General features: G+C 34.6%; 1 protein-coding gene across 1 annotated transcript; it reads left to right on the top strand.

Moving 5' to 3' along the window:
• Nucleotides 1–816: 816 nt before the first annotated feature.
• LOC101216882 (ubiquitin carboxyl-terminal hydrolase 6) lies at nt 817–10,607 on the top strand. Its single transcript, XM_004141626.2, has 18 exons — nt 817–980; nt 1,576–1,721; nt 1,903–1,938; nt 2,028–2,135; nt 4,238–4,338; nt 4,406–4,529; nt 4,934–4,993; nt 5,078–5,145; nt 5,430–5,480; nt 6,123–6,231; nt 8,814–8,902; nt 9,149–9,218; nt 9,337–9,417; nt 9,514–9,609; nt 9,689–9,737; nt 9,829–9,951; nt 10,036–10,110; nt 10,241–10,607. Exons 1-18 carry the CDS (start codon nt 971–973, stop codon nt 10,294–10,296), a joined length of 1,452 nt encoding a protein of 483 aa, XP_004141674.1. The 5' UTR covers nt 817–970; the 3' UTR covers nt 10,297–10,607.
• Nucleotides 10,608–11,057: the final 450 nt, after the last annotated feature.

The raw sequence follows: 11,057 nt of genomic DNA, 5'->3' as shown, positions 1-11,057 counted from the left end.
CAAGACAAATGAGAAAGTGATCTAAAATGACAATGGTTATGTTCAATACTGAGGCTTTACATAAAGTATAACTTCACCTTTCCCCCCCACTCAATATATGATTGCAACAAAAGTACTTGCAATCAAAATATAAGAAGCTTATTCTAAGGTAGCTTTGTTAGAGTATTTTATGGTCTTTTTTAATGATTATTCTAGAAAACCATTCCAATGCCTCATAAATTATGGTTAAGATTTTTTAAATATAATATTTGAAATTTGATTGAGCTAGCAAATTGTATATAAGAAATTAATTCTTTTTCTTCTTAAAACTATAACTTAAGAGTTTACACTTTCTAACTAATAGATGTCTTCCTATCAACTATTATTCAAAATTTTCTTCATTTTTTTCATTCCTCGGCCTTTTAAGGTATTTAGTGGTATATAGTTATTGATAAGTAATTATGATTATTTTTCTATTCATCCAATATCACATTTATTGAAACAAAAAGGAAATTGTATAGTTAGTGCCTCCTGGTATAGTTTAGTCTAAGTTTATGTATTGTGAGTCAATGAACTTTCAAACACTTAATAATGACTATTAGGTAATTTTACATAAAAAAAAAATTCAAATAAATTGATATGATTTTAAATTTGATGCTCTCAAGTAAATGTATAAAACTTACTAAAGTGCCTTAAAAATTTAAACTGAATAAAGAGAAACTTCAGAAGTTTAGGACTAAAGTTTGGAATGTAATTTTAATTTAAGGTTTTAAATGTGTAGATTGGACCCATAATTGATAAGAGAAAACATGTGAACCTATCTTTATATAAGAATGGAATTGGGAGGCAAATTGTTGTGCTTGTTGAATCAGCAAGAAATTCAGAGCTCCGCTTTACCGCCTCTCCAAGACAACTCTTCTTCTTCTTCTTCTTCTTCTTCTTCTTCAACCTCTTCGCCCATTCTTCTACCTCTCTCGGGAGCTCTCTAATCATGATTAAAGGTTCGAACACTACCTTCTCTCTTTCACTTCTTCTTCTTTCTCTTTTACTTTCTTTCATTTATTCTTCTTAATCACCCCAGATTTGCCGATCTTCTTGCGGACAATGATCTGGGACAATTCCCATTTTCATCTTCCCCTCTTAGCATTAAGCTCCTTGTCAATTGTTTATTGCTTTTTTTTCTTTGTCTTTTTTTTTTTCTGGGGCAATTGCCAATGCCTCGTTTTTCTATCGCCATTACTTCTCATTTGAGATCACCCCTTTCATACATCGTAATTATCAATGGGCAGGATCTTAGTTACTGATGTACGCTTTTCTTTTTTAATCTGGGTTTGTGGCTGGATGTAGCTTGTGGTTATGGTTAAAGGAAAGATATGATTTTGCTAAAGCCCATCTCTGCTAACTTTAGTTTATTGTGTTATCATGTCGTGGTAAGCAGTTACAATTTTAAATTTGTCGAAGTGGCAAATGTTGAATAGTAACTTGAGTTTGGGTGGAAGAACCGATTAGAAGTTGTGGAATTCATTAACTTAATCTAGTTCTTACTCTTGCGGGAATTATTTTATTTTCTGACAAATGGATTTTGATATCTTATAGTGAGTGTAAAGTGGCAAAAAGAGCTGTTCCGTGATGTTGAAATTGATACCAGTCTGCCCCCGTATGTTTTCAAAGGCCAGTTGTTTGAACTCACCGGTGTGCCTCCTGAAAGGCAGAAGATTATGGTTAAGGGTGGTATACTGAAGGTTACTTGACATCTCTCTATGTTTCTTTTGAGGATGGTGAATTTGTTGTTGAACTATTCGTTCTTGATTCTCATTCATTACCAACAATAACCATGTCTTCTTTCTTACTTCTGATCGAACTTTAAGCTTTTCCCAAGTGATTACTAATATCTGACATCCTTTTTACTCTCTTACTGAGCAGGATGATGCAGATTGGTCAACGGTTGGAGTAAAAGAGGTAAACTGATGAGTAATGTTATATAACTTTCGGATTGATTTTTGTGGCTCCAAGCATGTTGTTCCATTTACATGCTTCTTTTTTTGTAGGGTCAAAAATTAATGATGATGGGGACAGCAGATGAGATTGTTAAGGCCCCAGAAAAGGGCCCTGTCTTTATAGAAGATCTTCCTGAAGATGAACAAGTTATTGCAGTGGTAAGGTTTTTATTATGTTTTGTAAGTGTCAGGATTTTGTCAGATAATGGCATTCATGTCCTCATCTGATAGTGATAATATTAGGTCGATAGTTTTCTTTAGTTGATATAATTAATTTGATCATTGTAGACAATAACTGAAAAATATTTTTGAAGGTAAGTTTGTTTCCAGATGTTGGACTATTAGTATTGTGTACTTAGGATACCACCTTTTACCTTTGATGCTTACATCTCTTTTATCTAAGGTCACGCTTGTCTTATTCCATTAATTTGACATATTTTTTCTGTTATAATTGTAACTGGCTTAGTTGACATCTTTTTGGTCCATGCTTATGAGTCATATCTACCATTGATGCCTGACCTGTTGCCACTGATTATCATTTTACTTATGTGTTTCCCATCATAATTGAATCATGAGGTTTTTCTTTTATAAGCAAATGTTGAAGTTTAGTTTAAATATATGCAAGTATTATAGAATATGAAGGAACCAAGACCTCAAGGGAAAAGGAACTTGATAGATCATCTAAAACAATAAAACAAAACTCTGGAAGTAAAGCTCTCAATCATAACAATAAAATAATGAGATTGTTATGGATATTGGCAAACTTAGTACCCTATAATGAAACCACTGCAGATACTCTTGTTTTATTCTTCATCCAGTATGGTAAGTTAAAGGATGGAAAATGGGAGGCAAAAGATTCAAATTTTGTGTAGGTAAAATTGAGTGAACGAGGAAAACAGTTACTATAGTGAGCATTGTGGGTAGGGTGGTTTATGCTTACTGTGAAGTCATGGTTCAAGTCCTTGTTGCATCTTAAGAGTGTAAACAATGAAAACTAACCAAGATTCTCACAGCAAGTATATTCCCAGCATATTTTTCTTTTTCTATTAGAAACCAAACTTTTTTTGAGATAGAAGAAAGGATAAACAAAGGCAATGCAGAAGGACAAGCCTAAGAAGGCAAAAACAAAAAGCCCCATGCCCCGTTGCAGAAATAGGCTTTAACCCAAAAGAGTTATTCTAAGCTAAACCACCAAACACCATGAAAAATATTACCATTCCTCTCCAGCCAGATGTCTCACAGCAAAAGAAAAAGGGCCAAAGAACCCTTTCTTTACCGTGAAAAGGATGGATCCAATAGCACCTACTCTAACATCGAACAGCAACCTAAGAGATTCTAAAGAGTATGTTCCATCATGTCGTCACAAACTCGCAATCCCAAAGCAAATGGTCAAGATCCTTTTCCTATCTCCTATGAAGGACGCCATTGAGGTTGTAACACCATTGGGGAAAGTCTTTGAATACAATCTTGGGTAATCACTCTCCATGTAAAACTTTCTGGGCAAAAAGATTCACTTTCCTATAAATTTTAACTTTCTGTAGAGAAGAAAATCAAAGACCCAACTGCAAGGAGAAGGGTTACAAAAAAACCAGGGGAAAAAACCTACTGGAAAGTCCCTCGAAGGGCTCAAAGAGTCAAGATCTAGGATCCCTTCTCCCCACTCTCGGAACCTGATTAGAAATAATGGAGAAGATAAACCTGACAACCTTAAAGGCGTCACAATCAGAAAGCACGTGATGAAAACCAAAGGCAAGTAAGAAGAACTATCAGAGAAAGGCAAAATAAAGGCCACCAAGTGTGATCTCTTATCCAATAGGTGGTAAAGATGAGGGAACAAGGAACACAAGGGCTTCTCAGCATCGAAGAACCACCAAAAAATTAAAAGCAAAAAGCAGGGAGGCCAGTGTTAGCTTTAAGGGAAGTCATTGGGTGCTTGTGCATAGCCATAATTAGAGTGTGCCAATCATACAAATGATACCTGAAGGAATCCGAAAAAAGCTTGCACTATCCAGTGTCTTTATTAGATAAGGATCTCCACAACAAATACACATGAGTGAAGGTTGCCTCTACCGTCTACCCGATGCCACAGGTCCCAACCCCTAGGCCTATATGTCGCTTATGCATAAATATTTTGTCATCTATTCATTCTGATTTTGCTATATATCTTCCTCTTGTTTCTTCAGTTCTTTGTTATATTGGACATTTTCTGCTGAACTATTTTTTATGATTCCTGGTTTTCATCCAAAACCTTGCTGTTTCAGGGTCACAGTGCTGGCTTGTTTAATTTGGGAAACACGTGTTACATGAATTCAACTTTACAGTGTTTGCATTCTGTTCCTGAGCTTAAGTCGGCTTTGATTAAGTGAGTTCTACTTGTAATTTTCATGAATCTTCCTGCAGCGACAAATATAATATCTGGCTTGGATCAGGTACTCTAATGCTGGGCGTAGTGATGTGGATCCAACTTCACACATGTTAACTATTGCAACCCGGGATTTATTCAGTGAGCTTGATAGAAGTGTCAAGGCAGTAGCACCTATGCAGTTCTGGATGGTTAGTGGCTTTCACAAAATTCTTGAAATTCACCTGTTTAAGCACTTGTTTCTATCATACGTTGGGGTGAAAACTGGTATTAATGTTTCATTTAATGGTCATTTCTCTTAGAAACGTCTTACTAGACCAATCCGGCAACCTTCTTGAGGATGATGCCAGATGCTAACATTGAAATGCCATGCTTTGTTGGATGTAGATCTCCATGTAAAAAGTTGATTTTACGAAATCAATTTGTATCTTTTCCATTTCATTTCTTCATATGTTATTAGATATTGGAATTCAGTTGTAATTAATTTAGAATTTGAATTTGTAATAACTTATTTTTTGAAACTTTTTTGTCATTGCGGTTGTTAATTCACTGGATTAGGAAATAACGTGTTTATTGTTCCATGTTTGGTTCCCAGGTGCTACGGAAAAAATATCCTCAATTTGGCCAGCTGCAGAATAGTACATTCATGCAACAAGTATCTGATATTTTGAACTTTTTTATTGGATTCTACTACGTCTTTAAAGTTAATGTATTGATTGAAATCTTTATTTTTTAACAGGATGCTGAAGAATGTTGGACACAACTTCTATACACTCTATCTCAGTCTCTTAGGTCAGCAGGTTCCAGGTAGTTGCATCTTTTTTTTTTTTTTGTGATTTTCTGTAATTTCATTTGGCTACTCAAAATATGCATAAATGTAATTGTCTAATCCACACTTTGAAATTCCTCACGAACTGAATAGTTTTCAAACCATGGTTAGTTTAGTTCACACTCTAGTTTCAGGCCGTGTCTGAGGGATTTCTCAATATGTTTGCTGTTCTGCATCTGATTTTGGATTTTTTGTTTTTGTTTCATTTTTCATGGAAGAAGTGTGTAGTTTGATGAGAAAATTTTGTCATTCTCACTTGCAGTGAAATCCCCGATTCTGTAAAGAACCTATTTGGCATTGATCTTGTTAGCAGGTAAGGCATCTATTGTTATTTAATACATCGGATATTAAATTCATGAAGTGGTGGTAATAGAGTTTACATTGATCGTTATTTTTCTTCCTTTCACATTCTCTCCTGCACCTATTCATTGACCTTAAATTGATGGGCTTATGTTTGCTTCATCACAAGTGGAAATGTGTTAAGATGTCTCCACATTTATTTAGTATACTATCGATAAGAAGTGCCAGTTTGTCATCAGTGTCTTATTTTGTAGCGTACCTTGAAGTACCAGTTTGTCATCACTGTTGAGTGTGTGTTGGTGAGGGCACTAGAACCACCATAAAAATCAATATTATACTATCCACAAGCAGAGAGACATCTTACTGTTTTCATGAACTTGCACAATGATCAATTTCATGCCTGGGAGACTTGTATTCACATGTAATAGTTTTTGGATTGGTCATACTTGGAAAATTGATGGGCGTATTCACGTGTAATCTTTTGTTAGCTCAATTAACTTTGCTTTTGGATTCTCCCATGTCCTCTTTTTGTCTGTGTTTTTCTGATTGATATAACTTTCCTGTTTTTTTTTCTGGAAAAAACACAAAATTGCACATGGTGGTCTTCAAATTATAACTTGTTAATGTGCTGATGGTGGGGATTTTATGGTGCCAGAATACATTGTCAGGAAAGTGGAGAGGAAAGTTCGGAAGCCGAATCAGTTTATTCGCTTAAATGCCATATATCGCAAGAGGTGAACCATTTGAGTGAAGGATTAAAGCATGTAAGTCTTGTTAATTTGAAGATTTCTTCTCTGCTCGTAGTTGAATGCAGATATTATTTTACTACCCGCTTTGTATCTTTCAGAACTCACATTAATTGGTTGTTCAACTTGTTCTTTACTTGGCTTGTCTTTTCTTGCAAAAGTTTTGTTTAAAATCTGAATGCTCCTTTTTCCTGCCTTACAAAAGTAATTAAACAAATGATGAAACAAACGGAAAATTTGGAGAAATGTTTTTTTTTTCCGTAAATAGATTTGAAGGAAAAGTGGACAGGGAAAATGTCAATATTATAAAAAGATAATAAAGTTTGAATGATTTCCATTAGCTCTGACCTCTGATGGATAAACGTGAGAAGTTTCTAAGTTTGGTAAGTGGTAACAAAATTTACATAAAGTTTTAGTTTCTTCCTGCTCTTATGAGTTTTGCAATTTCATTGCCGTTGCCATGGTGATTGATATATGTGTTGCGTATCTTCAGCATTACCAAAACTCTGGATTTGGCATTTCATAGGAAAATAAATTTTAGATAAAAACAATCATGTACTTAAAAGCTCGGTTTGGTCTTATTTTTTTGGATTGAAGTCCTTTCTTGTTGGTTGTTGGTGAACTACTTTTGTGGGTCTTTTTTTGCCATGTAAATTATTTCATTTTTCTCCATGAATGATTAATTTCTTACAACATATGTATGTGCATATATATACACCTTTTCTTTTTTATTCCCTTAAATAAGAAACATTTCATTGATTAATGAAATAGGGTATATATACATATATAAATACCTAAAATGTCTTTGTACTTGATATAACCGAAACCTTCTACAAGGTTGCCCATTCAATTACAAAAGCTAAATTTTATATTTTAGAAGTAGATTGAACTTCTGTGTTTGGAGCCCGTAATTTATGGTTGGTTAGGTTTTTTTCATTCTCTTTGGAAGTCAAGCTAGTGGTTCTGTACTAACCAGTTTTCACCGTTCTTTCCATTGTTTAGAAACGGTTATGTTTTCTATCAGTACGTGATATTGCATTCAAACACTAGTGGCTGCCTATATGAAGGTACCCTTAAAATAAATTGATTATCTCCCTGGTTAAGAGAGATATCACAGTAATAAATACAATAGTTTCTAACAAAAGCAAGACTCACCAAAATAGTTTATAGGAAATCGCCCAAGTTAGCATTAATTAGAAAGTGAGTATAGTTCCAAAACCATTATCTGAAGAATGCACCTTGAAATGCTGCCACCTCTTCTGCCAACCACATTCTAAACTACTTTGTACAATTAGATTTTCTTCGTAATCTCCCAAACCACTTTACCACTGAGGCTTTAATTTGTAACCTTAGGTTCCCAATTCCTAACCCCCACCAGGTCCCAAGGGAAAAGGAATCATTTTTCAATACACTAGATAGCTGGTCTTTATGCGTCCCTCTCCAACCCCTCCCTTTTGCTGCAATGCAATCAATACGAATGACAAAATTCGGGGACATCTTCCACATATAGCTCTATCTCCACAATGTTGCCAACTCTGCCATGCCGATTACGAGACTCCAAGCATCTTTTCATCCATTGCTTTTATGCTACGCGTTTTTGGAATGAGATCACCACCTCCTTTGGATGGTCTGCTCCAGTACGCCTTATCCTAATGATATTTTGAGCCCTTCTCACATGCACTCTCATTAGAAATCCTTTTACCTCACCCAAGAAGATTATGTGGTCACACTTGATTTATGCTTTCTTATGGTTAATATGTGGTCACACTTATCCTAATGATATTATGCCTCTTCGACGAAAAGGGAAGATCTTTTGGTACTTTTTTAATCATACCATCTACTTCTATGACTTGGTGCAATTGTACATCTTTTTTCCATTCATATGATTTTACATCTCCTTTGACCAATTGGAGAAGCTTGTGTAACTCCATGGCTCAGGCTTCTTGCCCTTTTGTAAATTTGATACATAAATGAAATCTGTATCCATGAAATTTGTTTCTTATCCCAAAAATACTAATAATAATAAATGATTCCAACATTTCTTTAATATTTGCAACTCTTGTATTGAAAGAGTTTTATATGTGTGTAAAGATTATGCATCAATGGTCTTAAAACGATCTCAGCGAATGGTCAAAATTGATACACTTATGAAAGTTGAGTTTGAAAGTTGAGTTTTAATCGATAGATATAATTTCAAAGTTCATTGGTACAAATTTATTTTTTCTTTTTTCTTAATTCTTTGTGTAAATTCTCCACTTACTTTTTAAGCTGTAGCTTATCTGCTGTTATATAGCCCAAGGACAGAATTTCTGTGATTCCTTTGGGCAGGGGTCTGCCCCCACATACTGTAATTCCATAAGATTTATAAAATGTTTTTATCCAAATGTTTAAAAACATTAAATAGTTCTATAACTTGAGCGAGCAGTTCGCGCGAACTTTGAAGTCTGATATTGTAATGTTTTCCCGAGTGAAATTCCTATTCTCTCTCACTTGCCTCATTTTTTATATTTTCTTAGTAAGTATTGGTTTTGTGTTAAAATATGTACTTGTTTTAGAAACCTTCTTCATGATAAGTTCTTACATACTTCGAAATTCTGCAGGGTCTAAAATCAGAAATAGATAAAGTGTCTCCTTCACTGGGGCGCAGTGCAATTTTCATTAGGGAATCTCGTATTAATAGCCTGCCAAGGTAAAGATATCTTCATACTTTTTTTCTTTTTCTTTTTCTTTTTTTGTTTTTCTCTTATTAAAATAAATAATCTTCTTAAGTTCAAAATTCTCTTAGTTTTGCATTGCCTACTACTACTTAGCGCATCTTTTCACTAGAAAATCTACGAGGTCAATTTTAGATTAGCGTTAAACCATGCAAAAAATTAAATAAAAATGTGAACTTTTGCAACCTACATAACAATTATTGTGGTTTAATTATTTTAAGGTACCTGACAATTCAATTTGTCCGCTTTTTTTGGAAGAGAGAGTCAAATCAGAAGGCCAAAATCTTGAGGGTATGCCACTTAGTTTTTTCTCCCGTGGATACACATTGTAATTCCTGTTCTATTTTACTTGAATTTAAATTGCCTTGCAGTATTCCATAATTTTTTTTTATTTTAACTTCCATCTCAGAAAGTGGATTATCCTTTGGAGTTGGATGTGTTTGATTTGTGTTCAGATGATCTTCGCAAACAATTGGAAGGTCCTCGACTGGTATGGTTTCTCAATTCTCACCTACGGTTTTTGAAGAAGAAACTTATTGATAGTTTAGAGTTGATGATTTTTTTAATTCCGTTTATTGAAATATAGCTTTTGAGGAATGAGGAAGGCAAAAAACTTGGTCTGAAACCCAAGGAGAAGGCTTCAGATTCGGCAGACAAGGATGTAAAGATGTCTGATGCAGAAGTGAGTCAAGACTCCATTTGCAACCTTTGATAATTATATTTGAACTTTCTTTTTGACTTCCAATTCCTGAAATATGCAGGGTACATCTACTGGGAGTGAGGCACAGTCAAGTGTTACACCTCAAGAAGGTACACTTTTCTAAAAATTTCACTTTGCATTCAATCGGTTCTTCCTCCATGCTTTCTTAGACTCTCACCTTTCGATGATTATCTATCTCAGATTCGCCCTCTTCTGACAAGGAAACACAAATGACTGGAATTTATGATTTGGTAGCTGTGTTGACCCACAAAGGAAGGAGTGCAGATTCAGGACATTATGTTGCCTGGGTAAAGCAAGAAAGCGGTTAGTCTTTTAGAATGAATAGTTTTTTCTTCATTAATTACTATGCAAAACAAACAATCATTAATGATCTTCAATTGGCCACAGGGAAGTGGATTGAATATGATGATGATAACCCCATTGCACAGAGAGAAGAAGACATCTTAAAGCTATCTGGTGGAGGTAGAGCTCACATGGGAACTAATTCCTGTTTTAGTATCCTAAATTTCCATTCTCCAAACAGAAATTCGTTAGAAATGGATCCACTGCTAACCACAAATAATGTTTCGTTCTGATCTTTCACTTATTTCAGGTGACTGGCACATGGCATACATATGCATGTACAAGGCTCGTGTTGTCCCCAAGTGATCTCATTTATGTTAGAGTTTAATGTGATGGCTTCCATGGTTGGCTAAAAGATTTCATCGACTAAGTTGGCTTGCAAGAAAGTGTTTGAAGTTGGTTTGTTCTAGCAGCTTGATAACTTGAAAGCAAGCTAGTCGGTCTGGTTAGATATTTTTTCTAGAACCAAACGTGTCATGTTTGAATGTGTGGATCATTGGCACTGTTTTATTTACCACCTCAAATGTTATACCTCACTTGCTATTTCTGTATTGGACAATTTTACAATTAGATTTTTCAGTTCTATTTATGAACAGGGAAACCAATTAGATTTTCAAGTTCGTTGTGCACATGAAAACAAAACCGACCTAACCAACAAATCCAGTTCTCAAAACATTTTTCTATTGCATTTGGGTTGGTTCAATTCGCCTAAATACAGACTTAACCATAGCGTCCGCTGAATTATTTGGATGATATAATATTGACTCGAGCTATAGAATTAAGCAATAGAGAATGATAAAATAAAGTTACTAAATGTACGAATTTGAAATAATTGAAAATAAAGCGAATGTGCTGTTTGAAAAGTGGTATGGTACTATTGCATTTTTCTTGCCTCGATTCTATTTAACAATGACCAAGGGAAACCCAAAAATTACAAATGCCAGAAATATTTTAATATCAGCACATGTTAAGTTACATTAATATCTTTGATTGAAACTTTCATCTATCTATCAAATGACCTCATAAATCTACGTTAAGCCAAATGGGAACTATCATCTCAAAAGCTG

This window comes from Cucumis sativus, chromosome 7 (assembly GCF_000004075.3).
Source record: "Cucumis sativus cultivar 9930 chromosome 7, Cucumber_9930_V3, whole genome shotgun sequence".
In the NCBI taxonomy this organism is placed as follows: Eukaryota; Viridiplantae; Streptophyta; class Magnoliopsida; order Cucurbitales; family Cucurbitaceae; genus Cucumis; species Cucumis sativus.
Note: the sequence above shows the minus strand (reverse complement) of the source record. Positions and strands in the feature narration are given on the sequence as shown.

What these genes read in the sequence shown, in the direction of transcription:
- LOC101216882 (XM_004141626.2), top strand. An exon ending in ATGAACAAGTTATTGCAGTG is followed by an intron (nt 2,136 to 4,237) that starts GTAAGGTTTTTA and finishes TTGCTGTTTCAG; the next exon opens with GGTCACAGTGCTGGCTTGTT. An exon ending in CTTAAAGCTATCTGGTGGAG is followed by an intron (nt 10,111 to 10,240) that starts GTAGAGCTCACA and finishes CACTTATTTCAG; the next exon opens with GTGACTGGCACATGGCATAC.